Source organism: Ailuropoda melanoleuca, chromosome 4 (genome assembly GCF_002007445.2).
Source record: "Ailuropoda melanoleuca isolate Jingjing chromosome 4, ASM200744v2, whole genome shotgun sequence".
In the NCBI taxonomy this organism is placed as follows: Eukaryota; Metazoa; Chordata; class Mammalia; order Carnivora; family Ursidae; genus Ailuropoda; species Ailuropoda melanoleuca.
In genome coordinates this window covers 22,506,457-22,527,957 of record NC_048221.1, presented here as the reverse complement: position 1 = coordinate 22,527,957, position 21,501 = coordinate 22,506,457, and the positions used below count along the sequence as shown (strand labels likewise).

Genomic DNA, 21,501 nt, shown 5'->3' with positions numbered 1-21,501 from the left:
AAAAGAAAAAAAAAAAAACAAAGTAGCAGTGGGAAATCAGAAGAAACAAGAATAAGTAAATCTTCCAAGTAACACTGCCCCTCCCTTTGCATCTGATTGTCTGGGTAAAGTGCAGTCACTCAGTTCTCGAGAATACTCCATAAGTGATATTTCGCTTTTAGCCAAGACATTTCCACTTCTTACTGAATCATTATTACTTGCGTCTGAGATTTGGAGACCCTGAATTCTTATCGGATTCACTGTATTTTAAATTGTCTAAATACAGAAGTAAACAGATGTCCCTCTTTGAACTTTGTATCTTGTATGAACTCAACTGTTGAATTTGTTTGTCCTCTCTGCCTCTTCTTAACAACCTGAAGACAACTTTGTGAGTGATAATGTTGGAACATCTGTATGAGAATCTCAAAATGACTTTCTTCTAATAAAGTTGTTATTATTTGGGAAAGATTTTATGTTGCTTCCTCTTTTCCCAGCATTTCTGAGCTATGTCATTAAGTGGGGAATATGTTTTTTGAGTAAACATCTAGACAGAGGGGAGATGTAGTCTTTGGCCAGGGACACATGTATAAGTAAACCCATGGGCAAGAGAATATTACAGATCAACATATCCAAAAGCTGTTGTAGGAAACTGCTTTGTTTGTTTATTAGGGTATAACATGCTTATTTCAAGGCTGTCCCAGAATAATGACAATACAAATTACCATGGGGCATTGGATTTTCGCTAATATTCATGATCAGCTATGACACATAACTGACCCCCCCCCCCAGTATAACGGAGCACTGATATTTTCACAAACGCAGTTTAGACACCTCCTAAATAGATGCCTGAAAATACAGTCAACTGTCGGAGCTTTGGGGCCCTGGGATAAAACCTTCCTCCTGTTTAAAGACCCCCTGAAACGCCGCTTCCTCCATAAAACCTTCCCTAACGAAGTGGAAATGGGAACCAGATGTTCTCAAACTTCACTACAAAGATAATCATATTTACCCTTCAACCTAAGATACCATCTAGGACCAAATTTGTGCAAACTGTTAATACAGCAGTCACTGAACACCGTAGCTGGAAGAAAAACTGAAAATTCTGGAGGGCTTGTAAACTGCAAGGGCAGAAGATGGGAATGATCCCTCTTTTTAGCCACAGCATTTAGCATAGATCTGGACATAGGAAGTGCTCAGCAAATGATCCCGGAAAGAACAGATTCCGATCCTGCCCTTTCATTTATTTTATAATCAAGGCCTAAGGAGGAAAAGGAGTCACAGTGACTTAGTGCCAGGATTTGGGCAAGGCTGTCCTTTTATATTCTGGGGCCTCCACTGGCTCCTGGCTCCTTCACTCGGTATCTGTGCGTGTTGTGCCTGTGCCAGTGTGGTGAGACTGTAAGGAGGCTCTGAGCAGCTGGCACTTACATGCTGCTGCCATTGCTGGGACAGAATGCTCGTGTAACAGCTTAGTTGAACACTGTGACTTTGGAAAGCAGCACAGAGAGGAGAATCAGCTATAGAAGCATCTGGAATTAAATCCCAGAGCAGGTTACCCATGTTTATTGAGTCATCCTATCCACCCATCCTTCCATCCATCCATCCATCCATCCATCCATTCATCCATATCTATTTCCAAGCACAGCTTGCTATTACTAAACACCGCTTTGAATGTTTTTATATTTAGGTAGCCTTAGATTGAACCCTGACACAGACCTTGCAAAGCGTCTTGCAAAGCCCATCTTGTAGGTGAAGAAATAAAGGCACAAAGAACCTGGCACTGGGTCACAGAGAGCAGCAGAGATTTAGGCCTTGGCCCACCTGATGCTAGAGGCCCCATCCCAATCACTGTGCCCTCAACCTCCTTTCTGTAAAGGACAAAGACAAATGTCATGTTTCGCCTTAAGGAGCCTGGGGTGCAGTGAACCACGATGATCATTGCTAGAGTAGGAATATCACCCATAGTTCTTGGGAGGATTAAGTAGAATTCTAGATGTAAAGCAGCCAGCACAGAGCCTGGCACATCCAACAAGTACACACGCCCTCATAAGGACCGTTCTAGGTGAGGGGAGAGGAGCTGATTAGCTCCTCTGGAATTCACCCACTGCTCTACTAAATTAGAGCACTCCATCCATCTCTCCATTTGAACTGCATAACCAAAACAGAAAAACAGTATTCCTTTATCCCATGATAGAACATCATGGCTTTAATAGTTAAACAAAAGGCCTTAGAAAGCAGCTGGTGGGGGCGGGGGGTTACCGTAAATGGAAGGAGGTTAGGAAGGAAGCAGACTGGGAAAGAAACTGCCTGGAGGAAGGGGCTGGGGAAGAAGGGACAGATGCTGCTGAAGCACCGGGCCTCCAGATGAGTTACTGCATCCCAGGCCTGGGTGCACGTGGATGGGTCCAATCCAAGCACACAAGGGCTCATGACTCAGCAAGTGGTTCAATTTTGTGAGTCATTTCTGGAAAAAGAAAATCCATACCATGGCATTAGTCCTTCGCCTGACATTTTTCTACCTCACGAAACTAGGTTGGGTTTTACAAAATCCTTCCAGTTAATTTGAAGGGATAAACATCTAACTCTCTGTTCTTGAACTTGTTAGTCGTGCTGCTGTGCAGGATTGCACAACCGCTCTGGTTTAACCCCAGAGGGTCATTCCAGTCGGATCCTCTGGCGTGAGCTGAGAGCTCGCACAGAGCCATCCCTGCCGTTCTCATGGAACCGGGCTACATTTGGGTTTGTAATGACTATAGATCCATTAATCGGGGGTCTGACCAGCTAATAACGGGACTGGAAAGAGGATCAGGCAGCTGAACTATGACCAGACCAACAAATACGTAACTCTGTTCAGAAAGAAAAAACTGGAAGGGCAGTTGCTTCATTAAAATTAAAATCTCGTTGTAACGGGCAGAAATGATAAGGTAGATAAACTCTGTCAGCGAAAATGAGAATATTTTGTATCAAAACATCAAGACAAAAAAAAAAGTAAAGAAAGGCAAGGCTCTGTCTATGAGTGTATGGGGTGTGTGTGTGTGTGTGTGTGTTCTACTGAGTAATTCATGGCATTTTCGTACCACACCTGCCACATAGGAAATCCCTACCAATGAGGACCATGAAGCCAGATTAATATCATTGACAGTGATTTGGCATTGATTTCATATACACTCAGCTTAGATTTACATTGTGACACAGATTTGGTTTCCAGAATCAATGAATTGCACTGCTTTTCATGAGCCCTGTGCCAGAATGAACGGTGTTCTTCACCGTACACTCTCTCTCACTTCCTCTCCTACAGAACTCAGAGAACCATAGTAATGCAATCACAAAAGAAATGCTCTTCTCATGGAAACCCACACTTTCTGGGTTCCCTTCCTTTTCCCTTCCCTTTCCTTCATTAAGGTATTCCGTGTAGGTGTCCCCTAAATGATACTCTCTCTTCCAAGCTCTTGACCAATAAAGTGTAGATTCACATACTGCTTTCAGGAAACATACCTTAGTGTGTCAAGTGATGGATACAGTTGTCCAAAATCTACCAATAAATACAGGAGAACCCTCAAAATGGCAATTCTTTGAGCTCATGATCGCCCTTGGGTCAATAAGTGAGCCCTGGAGAATGGCATCTAGAAGCAAGGAAATCAGAACATCAGGTGTCCTCTGATGTCCTCTTCAAGACAGCCCCTAGGCTTGACATAAGTCATGCCGGCATTAATGCCACCACAGCCAAATTTCCTGGCTTTGTGAAATAGCTCTTCTCAATCCTCTGCCTTCCTATGTAGAAGAAAAAAAGGATATGTATATTTCTTTGGGGAGGGAAGAACAATTATAATGAAAACAATTTTTTTAATTCCATTGTTTTTACTCAGATGTTTCTTTGACTTTCAAAAGAAAAGGCAGTTTCATTTTAGTAATGTTATAAGCAGGGCTTGTATTGTTTTAACACCTCAAGACAGTCATATTTTACAGTTGTGCCTGCTTTAAATAAATAATAGAAGACATTCACATATCTTAAAGACATGAGAATTTTTTAAAGAAGACTTTGAATTCCTAAGACACTAAACATTAAGTCTGGGACTAGAAAGCACTGCGATACTAGGGATCTTTAAATCAATTCTTGGTTTTACTTTTTTTTTCTTTTTTGGTGAACATCAGATTACATCAGTGTTTCAAAACCATTTCTAATTTATTTGTGTCAAATGTTATTTGTCTATTAAACAAAGTATACTTCTAGCACAATGGGTAGCATTGCTCTTTCCAAGACCGGCTTCCCCTCCGGTCAGGCACTCAGTGTGGATGGCCCTGGCAAGCACTGGTCATGTGCTTCTCAGGGGAGTCTCCCATTACAACAAGGAGAAAAGCAAGGCTCAGGGTGATGGTGTTCTGGGCCCAAGTTTGCCAGGCAGGACTGGCAGGGTGGGGTCTCTACTCCAACCCCAGCCAACCTTGCAGTTGGGCTTTGGACAGTTGGGTTCTCTTCCCTCTGCCATAAGAGTAGGACAGCCCATTCTGTCACACATGCACACCACAAAGGGCTGGACTGTGTGAGAACAGCACACTCCAAATAGCAACCGGGCAAAGGTCACTCTCCCTGCTCCATTCTTCCCATCTGAAAGCCAAGGTAGCCTTTCCTTCCAACCAGTCCTGCACTGAACAGTTTGTAAGACCAGCAACACCTCCAAATGAGGTGTGTGGAGTAGGGTAGGCAGCCCCCTGGGTTCAACTGTGCCCCTGTACTTCCGTGGACCGCCCACACTAAGATCCGTGCTGCTCTAAGCATCTCATGGGATGGGCCTTTGACTAAACATAAAAGATGATTTCTCTTTCTGTTAGAAAATGAAGAGTTTTGATAAACAAAGGTACTTTTTAGATTTGTCCTGTATAAGACAGCACATCACTGACAAACTGTCCATCTTCTGAGCAGAGCTGTTCCAAGAATCTATGTAATTGTATGTGTTTTTAAAACTGAGTTTTGATTTCCCAGTTTTTCATTTGTTTCTGGAGTGAGTTAGGCTCAGCAAACAATTATTAGGCAAAAGCCTTGTTTGTCCATTTAATGTATTTATGAGTAATACATTTGGTTCACTATTATTATAAATATAACTACTTATAAAAACACATGTTCACTGCACAGGGTTTGAAAAGTACAGAATTGAATTAAGAATAAAGCAAAATACTTGTTCTCCTCTTAGAGGGGAATATCCACTATGAGACATACCTATGCATTTCTTCTCAGTATTGTTTTGTACATCTGTATGTTTACACACACGCACACACACACACACACACACACTAAGACCATAATGTACATAAAATGTTATATTCTGATTTTAAAACTGATTTATTTTCTTATATTTAATTCAATTTCATTTTGACCACAATTTTATAATGGCTTCCTATCTTTTAGAACTTGGGTGACTTCTGCCACCACTTTACTACTGCTGGGTGTGTTGGTTCTTCTTTTCCTCATTAGAGGTAGAATTGCAAGTCACTGACTGGTTTGGGTTACATTCTTTCTATGAAGGAGGATTGTCAGGTTAAAACATGGAAGTACAGATATTCTTCATATGTACTAGCAACGTATTCTTGAAGGTTTTTCTTTTTCTTTTTTGTTTTGGTTTTGTTTTGTGTTTTTTTTTTTTAACCAATTTTCATGCTGACAGTGTAAAAACTAAAAACTAAAAAAATCTTTTCATAATTGAATTCTGGTTCTTACCTTGCTTTTATCCTTGTTATAAAATCCTATGAAAGTTCCAATTTATATGAAAATGGGATGAAACTTGAACATTTTTTTCCAGATATACAAATAAACATGCATTATGAGTTTGTTTAAAATTACCCAATTAGCTTTTTCAGACAAGAAAGGCAAAGAGCACCCTGTGTCTGCATGGGACACATGACCCCCGTCAGTCCATATGGGGGTGCAGTTCTTGCATGCTGCTCTGCCAGCCCTCCCGCCATTGGGGAGCCATGCGCTGGGGGTCTTGTGCTCCTATATTAATGTTCTAAAGCACAGAGCTGAAGAGGGCCATGGAAGAGGCCTTGGCCAAGACTCACATGAATATGAAACAGGCAAACTACACCTTCTTCGTCAATGGATCTGGACCACCACTGATACACCCACACAGAACTACAGTGGGGAACAAACTATGGGGCTCTGTGATCATCATTCTGGTTCAGCAATGTGCTGTGACTCTGATCGCCTCAGAGTTCCGGCACACTGGCCACGGGAGAGCCGCAGTGGCTAGACTTGTCCTGGGTTCTTCCTCCCTGGCCTTATTCACAGAGCAGATCTACTAATTTGCATGGCAGCTACCATCTTACAGTCTCAGTGTAGTCAATCTTAACAGCCCAGCCAGGGGATGCATATAAAAGATGCCTGTACATGTTCCTATAAAACAGTAAATGATAAGGGGGGGAAATGGGGTTATCAAAACAAGATATAATAATTCACACACAAAGCAAGTAAAGGTAAAAGCAAATGAGTCATAAACCAGAACCAAATGTAAATAGTTACCACCTCTCAGTTTCGCACTTGATTTGCACGGATTTTGCTGGTTATATAACTGTAATGGAACACGAAAATCACTAGACCTACAGTTCTATGAAAACAGCAGCTTTGCAAACTTTCAATTTTCTATTTTCAATGACAGTTAATTCAACATTTCAAAGTACAGAAGTTAAATGAGGCGAAGAATGATAAATGATGCCCCCCGATTGCTGAAATCTGATTACCCAGAGATAAGAGCAGGCCAGATTCCACTTGCCCAAGTTTGGATCTAAAGCATGAGACAAATGAAAGAAAGAAGGAGAGGGAGGAAAAAAAAAAAAAAAACAAAGGGGGAAGAAAAACTTTAGGGAAATGAATGCTTCCATTTATCCCTCCTAAATATAATATAAACAAGGACACAAAGAAAATGCAAATGGATTCCGGATCCCAAGGACACTCGGGGGGGGGGGGGGGATATTAATAAGCCAGTTCCATCCTGAAAGAAAACCCCCAAATCGACCTCCATTTAAGAAGCTAATTTATGCACTCCTGAGTCCTCATACAAGTTAAGCAGCACAGAATATCACAGCAGGCATAGAACAACTGTGAGCCCTGCTGTGTTTGTTCAAGAAGGCAAGTTAGCTCTTCCTAACAGGAAACAAAACATGTCGTCGGGCTATTAAACAGGGATCATTTTGCCATACTGTGCAGCCCTGAATGCATCAATTGCTGTCCCAAACAGGATTCGAGATGTGGTTTTCTTTAACTATGGTTTTGAGAAAAATGCTTACGCTGCTCAGAGTTCTCAGACTGATATTAACTAATCTAGTGCCAGGCCAGACAGAGCACTCTCGAAACCTTCACGGAACGGTGTCTGACAAACTCCAAAGTGGTGGGAAGGCAGCACGAAATAAAGGGAAGGAGTTACTGATGGGGGGAGAAGTTAACCCACCTACACAGCCGACTTTGGAATTCCCCCAAGAGTATTTTTGCCTTTCAGTGTTCAAGGCCCCACTCTGCAGTGATTAATCATGCAGTGAACAACCGATATTTCGTTCCCATAGACAAAGCCCACCTGAATGAATATGCTGTTTGAAAAAATGGACAATTTTTTTTTGCCAGGAATGATGACTGAATGTACACTTGCAAGTGGTTTTGGGTAACTCTGCTGTGTTATTATTATAAAATGGTATCTCTCAGATGTTCTTGTAGAAGTCAAGAAGTTCCATGTAAGAAAAAAAAAACCAGGCAAACCTTTCTTACATATGGACCTTTCTTCATTGTTCAATTTAGGACAGTCAATCCACTGGAGAAAGTGGTTCAATTTCCACTGAAAAGAACAGATTTGTGATGGCTTGAGGGCATCAGGTCTGTATTGCTACACGGTTTTTAACCAAAGCTTCAGGACACTTCACTGCATTTGGTGAAAATAGTTAATCAGGCATATCACCAGTTAGCACTATCCCAACGTGATATCAAGGGTTGAAATTTACAGAGTCTAGAAATGATCTCAAGGTGCTTAAGAATCACAGTAAAAACAAAATAAAATTATTTTTGCAAACCATTGTTCTAGAAAATAGTCATAAGCTAGAAGGTAAGTTTTGAAAGACCCTCAAAATATCAGAATTATGAAACCCATAACTTTCAGCCAACAATCATTAATGACTACCATACATATGAGAGACACCCAAATGGGACATTTTTAGTGATAGATCAGCTAAGAGATTAAAGTAAGCATGTTTACAGAGACATAACTACTCAAAACATTTATGGAAAAAACAGTTGCAGATGATACAAAGAGAGACTCCAACAAAAACACAGCACAAATGCAGACACCATATGGTCAAATGTATGCACCCATGACCTCATGTGAAAAGCAGGCCAAAGACGTAACAGCTGGAGATGCCTCCCTTTTACCCCGAGAACAACAAACTCTTGGGTTTGGAAGGGGCTCATTGCAATCATGTCCACGGCTGGGTGAAATCTACGGGTAACGTCAAAGACTTTGGGAAGAAATCTCTCAAAACAATTGTCCCCGGAAGCCTTTGCTTTGTTGGGGTTTCAAGCCCAACGTGCATCTCCTTCTGACTCCATGTAAAGGTGAAGTCAGGTACTGTAGAGTTTTTAACGAAACTAGAGGGGCATCGTGTATCCTCCAGGCACTTCTGTCATTTCCTGATTATTCATTAGGCTGGAGTCAGAACCACAAATCACTGCCGAGGCCCCAGACCACCACATCCCGCGTGATCTGCTCATATGTCCTCTTCATCGCTGCTCTAAAGCATAAGAAGCCAAGACACGTAAGTGGGAGGAGCTCTAAGTTTTGTGAGTTTCTAGCATATGGCAGGTTCTGTGCTAGACACCAGTACGAGAAATAACTCTCATAACAAAACCGGAAAATGAGTCTATCATTCTTGTTAAATGAAAAGAATCCTAAAGCGCACAGAAGTTAATTAACTGGCCCATGGTCACAAACGGAGGGAGGCTGGGAAGCAACCCACCATGTTCCTTTGCTGGTCAAGCAGCAGGACAATGAGTTTGAGGGGGGCTGATGCTCAGAGGAGCCTCATCTTTCCAGTAGAGTGCCCTGCAAGTGTCACCGAAGTAACACTGGGGATGGAGAGAGGAAGGACGTGAGGGGCACTGATACTCATCCACCAGCACCTGAGACTGGCTGCCCTGAGGCAGGTGTCTTCCATCAGCTGTGTGACTCTCCTCAGCCACCCTCCACCTTCCACCTTCTGACCCAGCCCAGATCCCCAAGGTTTCTACTTAAACTCCTTCTCCAACGAGCTGAATTGCCCAGAAATGACTCCCAAGAGTTCTGAAACCATTTCATGCAGGGTTCTTAAAAATTTTTATGGTAAGTATCTTTCTATTTTAATAGAAAGACAATGTGAATCGACGGTGAAGAACTGGGTGGGGGGAAGAGCTATTCCTTGTGACACAGGGCTGCACAGCAAGTTCTTGGGCAGTCCAACATCTTTGGAAAGGCACTGGGGCATCCTCCCCAGTTCCGAACTTTCTATTTGCACGGCATGTGATGTGAGTGACAGAAAGAAAGAGGGCAGGGAGCTAACTGCTATTGAACACCATATGTCCCAGCAACCTTTGTTCTTACCGTATTCTGTGTTGGTTTGTTTTGAACCTTGTTTTAAAATTCCATGGCTGATGGCACCTCAAATTCATGAGGAATTTTCTACAACAGAATGCTTCTGTATATGGATCAGTGGAAACTTGATGAATAAATGCCAGTACGTTGAGGCTGGTCCAGTTTTAGGCACTGAGTTTGTTAAGTCTCTTTACAAAGAAATTTCAAATGTGGGCAATTAAGAAAGCATGACCTATTAAAGATGCCGATCCTTCCAGATAATCTGGAATTCTGACCATATATTTACCCTGGAAGCTGTTGTTCTACTCAAATACTTTAACTTTTAATGAAGTGTTCAGGCTTTCTGTGATGGCACTGAAGTGTAATCAAACATTACCACAAGCCAAGTCACACACTAGCATGTCTCGCCTTGTTTAAATATCTCAAATATATTTGAGTAATTGTGTAATGATTTCTAGGCCTCTGGTTGTCCATATGGTCTGAACAGACTGTCTTTTGTAGAGCAGTTGTGCTATCTCTCTCAACGGGAAGGAATCAAATCATCTTTGCTCCAAACTGGAAAGCTTGGGAGGTACTGCTTACATTTCGGGGAGGTGCCTTACCTCAACTCTTGAAACAAAACCAACCCACATCTGGCCCCCAGAAATCACTGTGCCTTCTGGAAATCTTGCTTGTGTTTGTGAAATATCCCAGAACAAGTCAGCAGGCATCATGTGTCATGTTTTCTTCTGTAACTGTCCTTAGGATACAATGACATGCCATGGGGACAACACAGCAAAGCCAGCATGGCAATCACATGGAATCTTACTAGACAGAGAACATTCTAAATGGTGAAACCAGATCATCCCAGACAGACAATGAGGACCAGTGAAAGGGTCTGACTTTGGCAAGAACTTGGCTCTAATGCTCTCCAGGTGGTACAGCCGATGAGACAAGGGAAGGAGCTATTGATTTTACAATTAATGAAACCCACAGGGAGTCTTCAGAGATTTGGCTTAAGAGCCCAGAATCTAAACTTAGTCACTGGGCCTTACAAATTATTCACATTAGCTGTATCCCTAGGAAAGTACCTCAGGCAAGACCTGGAATGCTGTGTTTGAAGGAATGTGCTAAATTTACTCTTGACCTATTATTTGAGAATTCTTGAGCAAAATGGTTGGGTGCAGAGTTGTCCCCAAACTTTTGGCCACAAGAGGGTTCTTTGATGGAACAAACTTGGCAGGGAGACAGTGGACAGATGAGTCTGTTGGCCTTTCTGCTCCTGCCCAACCTCAGGCTTTTAGAGGTTTAAGAGGAAAACCATTTCACTGGTCATGAACAGCACTGAACGCACAAAATCATGGAGACATGCACAGTTCGCAAGTTCTGAGAATGACTGCAATGTGATGGAAAAGAGTTTACCTTTTGTGCCTGAGGGAGCTGAAAAACAAGAGGAAAAAAAAAAGAAAGAAAGAAAAAGAAAAGAAAAGAAAAAAGCAATCATTACATAAAAAGTCAAGATCAACTGTAAAACTTCATTTGGTCACCACTGGCAAATGGAAAAACCAAAACTGGGAGAAGAAGAGGGAAATAAAACTAAAGACACTTCGCCAAATTAAGCTACGGTGCTGATTATTCAACCTGCTGTCTGAATCTGTAGTATCAACAGATAATCTGTAAGCACATGTTTTGGGAATCACCACACGCATGCTGGCAGTTTGGCAACTTCCTGCAATACTAGACCTGAGGTTCTTCTGTTCAGTGGCCCCCAACACACATTTCCAAGACCCAATTCCTCCTTCTTGCACACCAGTAGTTACCTAGTAGAGGAGGACTGTCTGGAGATATCTGGGGTTTTCAAAACCGGTGAGGGGAGGGAGCCAGAGTTATTGGCTTCTAGCGGGTAGAGACCAGGGATGCTGCTAAATGGCTTACAATGCAGGGGATAGCCCCCACAAAAAAGAATTACCCAGCCCACATGCCGATTGTGCCAAAGTTGAGAAACCCTTCTGTACATAAAGGTAAGACCATTAGAAGAATGTTCTGTTTTTAAAGTCAATTTTTCTTGCTTTGTAGCCCCTTAACTGTTCCTTTTATTGGTGGTTAAGGAAGCATGCACAAGGATTTGTGCCTTTGAAGTAAAGCTGATATTCTAAGAACAATGAATAGGCAGTCAGTTAATCCATAAAATAAGACATAATAGATTTCCCAATGGTACAGGCAAGAAACTGAAATTATAGGTATGTAGGAAAAGATGAACATTTATAAGATGTTGTTGTCTATTTTTCAGCATTGAGACTATTAGGCTGTGGTTTAATGCCACTGTATTTGTGACTGCCATTACAGCATGCAGTGTTTTGAAAAGCATTTTTCTAATCTGAAAGGGAAATTACATTATCCATGTATTAAATACCAAATCTAGGAATTACATCATTTTCAAGACTTACTTCTTATCATAGAGACTAACATTTACTGTGTGTGATCTTGTCACCAGGCACTGTTTAAAGCCTTTTATTTGCATTATCCCACCAAATCAAAGCAACCCAACACTAGGTACCCTAATTACCCCCATTTTACAGATGAAAAATAAAATGGCATTTAGAGTAAGTAATTATATAATGTCCCATAGATAATAAATTGTAGAGCTGGGTTGTCCGACTTTAGAAGGTACACATTCAACCCAATTCACATAGTAAAGGCCATGAAAACTAGGAAATTAGACAGCAGACTTTTCTTGTTGTCTCTCTAGAGCTTATAACATTGGAAGTGCTAGAGGATGCAAGATAACTAAACCAGACATCCTGGGGTCCCTTTTGAACCTTTTACCTTTCCCATTCCTTTAACCCTGAGAAGAATGTTCTTTCTTCATATACACTAAGACCAGGGGTTCCTAAGGCCCTGCACCTGTGGATAGAGCCCAGCAAAGGGCAAAAGGGATAGACCAAAGCCAACAAAGTGCCTTGGATCTCAGAGACAACTTCAGAATAATTTGGAGAATGTCCATGAAAAGCAGACCCAACCTCTCCAACACTCATTTTTCAAGCAATTTTATCCCCAAAGGTCTCCCAATTTAAGGAAACAGGAATACTATAAGCAAGCTTTTCTAATGCTTTCATCCTATTTATGGTTATGGTGACCACTATTCAAAAAGGAAGCTTGTGAGTTCCTCCAGTGCTTCTTAAGAATTCAGAAAATATGTATCAAGAGGTAGAAATTGAGCCTAAAATGAGGGATCACTTCAAGTCAATTCTCTTACATATTAAGCATTTTGTTCATACAACGGAAAAGAAACCTTGGAGACGCAAACATTAAGGGAATGATAAATGCGTGTTTCCTTAGGAAAGCATTTGTGTTGAATCACAGCTTGTCATATGAAATGCACGGGGGGCCCTGAGAATTACAAATGTTTGATGAACTGTAAAATAAATAGCAAGGTTCAGTCCTGCACAAACTGCCGGACTTGACAGGCCTCTGAAAGGAGAGCTACCCTTTCTCTCTCTTTTTCTGGAAGCTTCATCTCCGTCAAGCAGGAAACACTCCTTTTTGACTCACCCATTTAAGCACATGAGAAGGAAAATGAGAGACTAGGCCTTTGTGGTGATGTCCTCAGTTTAAGACTGTCCTCAAACTGTCCACAAAACATATATTTTCCTCAAGAAATAACTCATGAGAACGAAGAACCACTTTCCTATCGGAGCTTTGAAGGAACAGAAATTACAGTTTGCAGTGCCCTCAACAGGTTGGACCTCTGAGAAGGAGCTTCAGAATAGAACACAGCAAATTTAGATCAGAGCATTAGCAGCCACAGATGCTACCACGTGGGAGCCGGCTCCCCTGAAGACACACCATCCACCCAACAGTCACAAATGGTACACACGAGCCTGAGCTGGGAACCTGATTAGCCGGACTCTCGGGGCCTCGGGCTGGAGCCTTGAGGCATGTGCCTTCCAGTCTTTGGCCAGATGCTTGTCTGAAGAAGGGATGGTGGAGGGAGGTCTGGGAAATAGGCCAAATCTTGGATGGCCAATAGATTCTGTCTCGAGAGCCAAGTCTGACTGATTAGTAATGGCTGTCTGGAGGGCCGGGTTGAGAAGGATTCTGAAGTTATGTCTGAGTTTTGTTGGAAAGAATGTAAGAGCCAAATATCAATGTCCTTTGCAGGCTAAAAACTAAGGAATGGCAAACCATATCCCTGGACACGATGGGTCTCTCAAGGTCTTCCTGTACTTTTTCTTTGTAGTTCTGAGCACATCTATGATTTCTATGTAATTTATTTATGTGATGTCTCTCCACTGCTCGGTCACAAGCACCACGAGGGCATGAGGGTGTTTACGTTGTATGTAAGTTCTGAAGTTTTCTAAGCTGTGCCTGTAACTGGTGTCCGCCTTGCTAAAGAAGGTACCTTGTTATTAGGGTATACCTAAGGCCGATGTTAGGGAAAGAGAATTGAGGTCCTTGAATTCACACCACCTCCACAAACACACCATGTTGATAACCCAAGCTGACAACTTGCAAGAGAAAAAGAAATCTCTCTACCAGAAGGATGGACATGACCTCTCGGATTCCCATATGCCTGACATGGATATCTCTGTATGTGCAGACTGTCTCGCTGACCCATGGATGCACATAAAACCAGCCTGGGAACTTCCCATCATTACATGGCCTAAGGTGAGGCAACGTCTCTTTTACAAAAGCCACCTGTGCCTTGTCAACGGGCTCCACGTCTCCGGATCTGTTTCTTCACTTACTATGGAAAGGTCCGCACTGGCACCTTCAGGTTCCTTCCAGGCTAAACACCCCCAAGTTGTATGAGTCTATATCCGACTATGCACACCCTCCAGTCATTTTTTGAACGGAAGGGTCAAGAAAGAAAGAAGTAGTGGTATGCTCCGGGGTCCCACATTCCTGGAGAAAAGCTGGGTGCTGGATGCATCCATGAGATGCCTGACATTTGAACGTGGAAAAACTGAGAAAGCGTCATTTGAAAGAGAATGGAGAGGGAAGGCGATGAGGATGAAGATGACAGTAATAACAACACAAGCCACCCTTTAGTGGACACTCTCAATGGACCAGGTCCTTGGCTAAGTGCTTTTTCATCTTGATCAATGTTGGTCCCCACCTCGGACCTCCAGAATAGACAGTAGTATCATCCAGTTTATAGATGAGGAAACAGATAATATTTAGAATGGCTAATTACCTTGCCAAGGTCACTCAGCCAGGAAATGCTTGAGCTGAGGGTCAAAGTCAAGTCTCTTGGCAGCCCCACCACTGCTTTAACCATCAGGCTCAAGGTGTTTCCCCTCATGGAAACGAAGGGGCACTAGCACCAACCCACGCTCCTGAAGGACCTGGGGACTTCTCAGGCCCTTCCATCGGGGCATCTCTCATACTGGAAAGGGGATCGAGAAATTCTGGCACCGCCCCTTATGGAAGAGTCTGGATGGAGACAGAAAATCCAGCTTACCGCAGTTCCCAGCATGTGGTGCATGATGTAACCATGTAGCATAAATATTTACCATGCCCTCTCCTGTTGCAGACATTTACACTTATTCTCTCCTCATCCTGACACTCTCCCTCATAGCCCTTCTTGCTTGCCTAGCAAATGCCTACTTCTCTGGTCAGTTGCCATTGCCTCAAAGAAGCCTTGTCTGACCTCTTGCATCATATGCCCTCATCACATGCCTCATAATACCACATGCCTCCCATTCACGGTAGAGTTGTAGTAACTGCCATTCTGCCCTTCTTTTTTTGGTAACTGAAACCAAACTTTTAGCCAGGGTCAGCTGAATGACCCTGTTAGAGCTTAATGTGGCTAAGTGGTTCAGTTGTGGTCAATGAGATATCCATGGATGTGGCTTTACCAGATAGTGTCCTTAAAAGGACTCCCTCCATGCTGCTGCCAGTAAGGTAGCTGTGATGGCTGGTGCCCTAGCAGTCATTCTGGACTATGAGAGTATCTTGAGGATGGAAACCACACGCTAGGGTGGTGACGACAGCAGTAATGACTACAGCTATGGCCAGCTATCCACTATTCTAACTGCTTCACCTATATTAATTTATTGAAAACTCACAGAAATCTTATTAGGTAAGTTCTATTATTACCCCAGTCTTGCAGCTGATGGAACTACAAGGTCACATGACCAGAAAGCAGCAAAGACAGGATTTGAGAAGGGAGACCAGTAGGAAGGGCAGTGAATAATCCAGGTGAGAAATAATGGAGAACTGAATCAGGGCGCTGCTGGTGGAGGTGGCGGGCATTGGTCTGACCTTAGATCAATTTCAGAGTAAACTCGATTGAGACTGATATTATAATATGAAAGGAAAGACATGAAGAGTGCATCCAAGGGTTTTGGTCCATGCAAATGCAAAAATGGAACAGCCATTTCCTGCAAAGAGGAAGACAAAAGGAGGAGAGTATTTGAAGAAAGCTCTCCAGAGTTGAGCTTTGTCTACAACTGACAATTTGAGGATATCTCTTAGACTTGCAGGAGGAAGTGTAGGGTGGGCAGCGCGGTCACCATCAGTGTGCCAACAAGGTGACTCAGGGAGTGCATGCAGAGAGAAGAGCTTATGTCAGGGACAGAACAGGAACATCCCACCAGGTAGAGGTCTGGGAGCCAATGGGAGCCAGTGAAAAGAGCGCTGAGGAGCCAGGAGGGAGGGGGGAGCTGGGAGAACGGAGAGCGCTCTATGTCCCTGAAGCTAAAGAAAGGTGCTTCAAAGTGAGACAGTGCCTCCACCAAGGGAGGGGAGTGCTTTCGTTTTAACTTTCCTTATTCACTTCATTTCTATTTCAGAGCTCTGCACAGAGTCACAGGGCAACAGAGGGGACACACATCCATCACTCTAGCTCAATGAAGTTCTGGAGTTGAATGGACTCCTTTTCAAAAATAAAACTCCAATTAAAGATCTATTGATCAAAACAACACATTTCACTATGAAATATGTAAAGACCAAACGGGAAACAAAGTATTTTCCTGCCAACTGTGTAAAACACACACACACAAAAGCCTGGCCTACATATGTTTATTCCATTTGTAAAACTGGCCCTTTGCCTCAGGCCTTACGAATGAGCGATAAATCCCTCTTGCTGCAAAGTTTCCTTGTGTTCATTTATTTTTCTTGCTCATGTTTGCATGTATAATCTTCCGTTCTTCTCCATTAAGCAATGTGGATAAAGATCGCTGTTCCTCTTATACATCAGAGGAAGCTCTGCGCATTGGCTCAAACTCCGAAACCTGCACACCAAGGACGGAAGGGCTCTGATGAGCTAAGGTTTGGCAGTGTAGTTTCTGTCCCACAACCATCCGCTTCTGCCACCCCATGCCAAGCCACCCCGTGGCTCTTCTATCCCCTCGCTTTGACTCCCCACCCCCAGTCCCATCTCTATACTGCATCCAGAATAATCGAAACGTATGAACCTGGTACTTTGCCAGCCTTCACTTGCCTCAAAGGCTTTGTGTGGCTATCTTCTCTGGTGGCCTAATGCTCTGTCCCCTGCTCATATCAATTCTCTGATACCCCCCACAAGCTTGGCCTCACCAATTCCTACTCATCTGTCAGATTGCCGCTCTGATGGCACCTCCCCTGACTGAAGTCCCTATCTCAACCAAGTGTCTTCCTATGACATCACCTTGTTTACTCCTGTCTTAGCATGTATCACCTTCTGTCATCTTCTTGTTTACTTTTTAATTACCTCTTCCCATAAGGATGTAAGATTCATCCAGGGCTTACATCTATTGTATCTACTTCCGTTACTTGTTTTACCACCACAGACTACACCTGTACTGTACCTGGCCCTTGTTAAACATTCAGTACATATTTGTGGGAGGGATAGAGGAAGGAAGGAAGGAAGGAAGGAAGGAAGGAAGGAAGGAAGGAAGGAAGGAGGAAGGGAGGGAGGGAAGGAGGGAAGGAGGGAAGGGGGATGGGGGTAAGGGGGAAGTAGGGAGGGAATGGAGGGAGGGGTTGGGGGAGAGGAAAAAAGAGAAGGAAAGGAAGCAGGAAGGAAGGGATGAAGGAGGACTGCCTTGGAGTCTGGTAGATCAGTTTCAAATCCTACCTTTACCATTACTAGCCACGGGGCCTTGGAGGAAAATATATTATCGCAGAGCTCTGGATTTCTCATGTGTAAGACTGTAATAGTAACACTATTGCAAGGGATTAATTTGAGGATTACATGAGATCAATATCTGCTGAGAACCTACAACAGCCACTGGCCCGTAACAGTTGCTGTTTTTACCCCTTGTAACCTCTGGAGTTTACAGAGTTGGCCCCAATCCTACAGTGTCTGAGAGATTATACTAATAACCAAGTACCTCATGGTCCACGAATGAGCCCACACACCTGGAATCACAATCTCCCTCAGTGGACCATCACTTCTTCACAGTGGTTATGTGATAAAGATAAAGCCTGGATAAGGTGTCTTAGGCAGTATGTAACTCTCACAATAGACGTGTGTCTCTTTGCTTTCAACACAAGCCCCTTCCTTTTGTAGTAGTCCCCAGGCTTTGGGTAAGGTTCTATTACAAGCTCCTTGACATGGACAGTGCCAAGACCTAAGCCAACCAACTCATCACTCTCCCCTGGCCGCAGCAAATGGCTCAGAGTGGACATGTGACCTAAACAAATCTCGTGAGGACTTTTATAGAAGTAATCAAAAATTATATCCCTCTCCCCCTTTCTCTCCTCTTCCCTTTCCTCTCTCTCTTTTTTTAAAAAGATTTTATTTATTTATTTGACAGAGAGACAGCCAGCGAGAGAGGGAACACAAGCAGGGGGAGTGGGAGAGGAAGAAGCAGGCTCACAGCAGAGGAGCCTGATGTGGGGCTCAATCCCATGATCACGCCCTGAGCCGAAGGCAGCCGCTTAACCGCTGTGCCACCCAGGTGCCCCTTCCCTTTCCTCTCTTGAGTCTGAGGATATGCCTCTCTGGGAACAGTTCACCAAATGGGACATAAGAGTAAAGCCAACACTATGAAACGTGGGAAGTTAGAGGGGCAGAACTCAGTGCCCATGGCGTCATTTGAGCCCCATGTCCATCCATGGGACTTAGCTTCTAGTGGCTTCCAGCTTAGTAGGAGCCATGGGGACATCCTGAGAGAACTGAGTTCTCATTATTCCCATAGATATTTGTAGCTGGTCACCTACAGTATACACCATGGCTGCTCACAACTAGATTTTACTTGCACAAATCAAGGGATTCATCAAAAATCTCTGTATTTTTGCTCAATTTAAAAACAACTCAGAAGTAATTTCCTCAAAAGATTTCCGATGGCACAAGTGAAATTTCCTCACAAAAACACAGGGCATCATATTTTGGTCTTTATGACAACGTTAGATGAGTCGGGAGACACAAGGGTGTCTCTTTGTGTCACGTGTCCTGCTCCTCAGAATCTCCTCCTCCCCTGGTTTTCAGTCAGTCTACTTCTGCTACTTAATGTGGGCACCCTGTTGCTCATTCTACAATCGCCTCAGTGAGGCCGCCCCTCCAGGCTCATGGCTTCAACTAACCCTGCTCACGGTGGTGATGAGAAGGGAGAGGGTGGGAAGGAGAACAGTGGCAGAGGTAGACAACACTGCAGGCTGGAAGACAGGAATAAAAACAGGGTCAATAAAAAAATATATATATAACCGATTTTTCTATTCGAGTACCTATTGGAATTTTTGCCTGATATCCTAGAAGTCCTTCAAGCCCTGTTAGAAAGACTCACGGGGAGAATGATTATCTCTGTACTCCAAATTTTCTTGCTTTTATCAGTTTGAGTGCTTTCTTCTCTGACCACATATAATTTATTAATGATTTCTCAATATCTAGTTTGGGGTACAAACAGAACTTTAACTTATTTTTCCAGCACTGTGTTTAAAAGCAAGAAAAATATGGGGGCGCCTGGGTGGCACAGCGGTTAAGCGTCTGCCTTCAGCTCAGGGCGTGATCCCGGCGTTCTGGGATCGAGCCCCACATCGGGCTCCTCTGCTGTGAGCCTGCTTCTTCCTCTCCCACTCCCCCTGCTTGTGTTCCCTCTCTCCCTGGCTGTGTCTATCTCTGACGAATAAATAAAAAATAATAAAAAAAAGCAAGAAAAATATGGATAAAAAGACCTTTCTTTGCAACACGCTTGCTTTTTAAAGTGTTTCTTCAGAACAAAAATCATATCAGCAATGCATGTTCCTTGTAGAAAATCAGATGTCAAAGAAAGGCAAAAGGAGAATTTAAGGCCACCTTTGACCCTAGCGTCCATTTTTCCCCCTAACGTCCATTGTTGTCCTCAGTTAGCATTATGTTAAATGACTACACAGTATTCCATTATTTGAATATATGATAAATGACTTATGAGCTATCTAGGCTATATTCTCCTTGTCACTAAAGTAGATGACTGCAATAAACATCCTTGTAGTGTCCACACGTTTGTAATAAACATCTTTGTAGGAAAACTGTTGCACACACTCTCAACTTTTCAAGAAGCTGAATTATTAGTTAAAGGGCATTGCATATTTCAGTCCATGTGCTTTCTAGAATGCTGTCCTAATTTACACTCTGAGCAGGGTTCTCTCTTTCTGATGTTCACTTCACCACCCCTAAGCCAGCACTATGTATTATCATCTTAAAAAATCTTCCAGTAATTTTTAAAGGTTAGATTATATGGATGAACTTTTTCCATAGTTCAAATGAGTTAGAGACAGAGAGGATATTCAACTTTAAAATCCCCGAACGACGAACGGCCAAAGGGTTCGCTCTGTTGTGGGTCTCCAGAGAGCACCACATTGCTTCCTGCAGACTATCACCTCCAGGTTATTTAGTAGAAACGAAGTGAATTGATAACTAAAGGTCAGATTTTTCAAACTTAATTTTGGATCAAAAAAATCTGATGTTTTCGTTGCACCACTAGAGCCCTGCCTAGATGAAAAGCAAGCCTGCATAAATTATTCACTTGATGGCAGACATTTTTGGGGACGCTGGAAAATGTGGATTATTAATGGGCAGACCAGAACAATTCTCACATTACATATAGCTAAGGACTATCAGCTGGGGGAAAGCCCCAGACATTCTGCTTGTTATAATGTTCTAAAAATTCTCACAATAAGAAGTCATTTCTCATCAGGCTCGAATTCTGCATTGTATCGGAAAAATAAGTTTCCAATTAAAAGTGTCATTCTTCAGCCTTATTTTGTGTGGTCATCTTGCTGAAAAATTATCTGGAGTTCTGGCAGTGTGGGGGAGCCCAAGGTCCTGCTGGATTCCTGTGAGAACATGGATTGGTAGAATCAAAAGGGAATTTGGCAAAGTCCAGATAAAACCAGCACCATGATGCTTTTGTATTTCCTGTTTGAAAACCACATTAGTCCACATGGCAGTCCAGGGATCAGTGTAGATTAAGGAGGATCTGATAGGGAAGGAAGCTCTTTTCTGCAGGATTCACTTTGGAAATATCTGAACAGGATACAAACCCACTCAGACCTTCTCCTGAACTCCCACCCTACCAGTGTCGCTTTTCAACATTGTGACTACTTCCAGTTGGATGCTCTAAGCTGCTGGTTTTAATTAAAACTTAATTTGCAAAAATGTTTCATAATTTATGCATGTCATATAATTCCTCTGAGACTATGAACTAGGAGCCAACTCAGGGCCTTATAAGGAGATATTGTACCGAGAAGGTTGGGGGAGAAAGGGGTGTAGGAGGAGAAGTACCAACAGGGGTGCAACAGAGGAAGGTACTGATACTTTCTTTCAGCTTTCCATCACCTGGATCTGCAGCCACCTGGGAGAGATATGGGCCTTGATGTCTGCATGCAGAGAGCCCGTTTGGCAGGTCACAGACTCAGAGAACCAGAAGGGTCAGCAGTGGCCAGAATGGTCCTCCAAGGAAGGTCTTACCAGAGGAGATGATGAGCCAACAAACTTGAAACCCTCCAAAAGAGATGAATGGGCTCCCACTCTCCCCAC

At 43.0% G+C, this 21,501-nt stretch overlaps 1 protein-coding gene across 1 annotated transcript in view; it reads right to left on the bottom strand.

Annotated features, from left to right (window-relative positions):
* Positions 1–21,501, bottom strand: part of CACNA2D3 (calcium voltage-gated channel auxiliary subunit alpha2delta 3) — a 488,288-nt gene that overhangs the window by 220,500 nt on the left and 246,287 nt on the right. Inside the window, exon 10 of the mRNA XM_034658484.1 lies at positions 10,980–10,997. Within this exon, the coding sequence (XP_034514375.1) occupies positions 10,980–10,997 (18 nt within the window). The remainder of the gene's footprint in view (positions 1–10,979; positions 10,998–21,501) is intronic.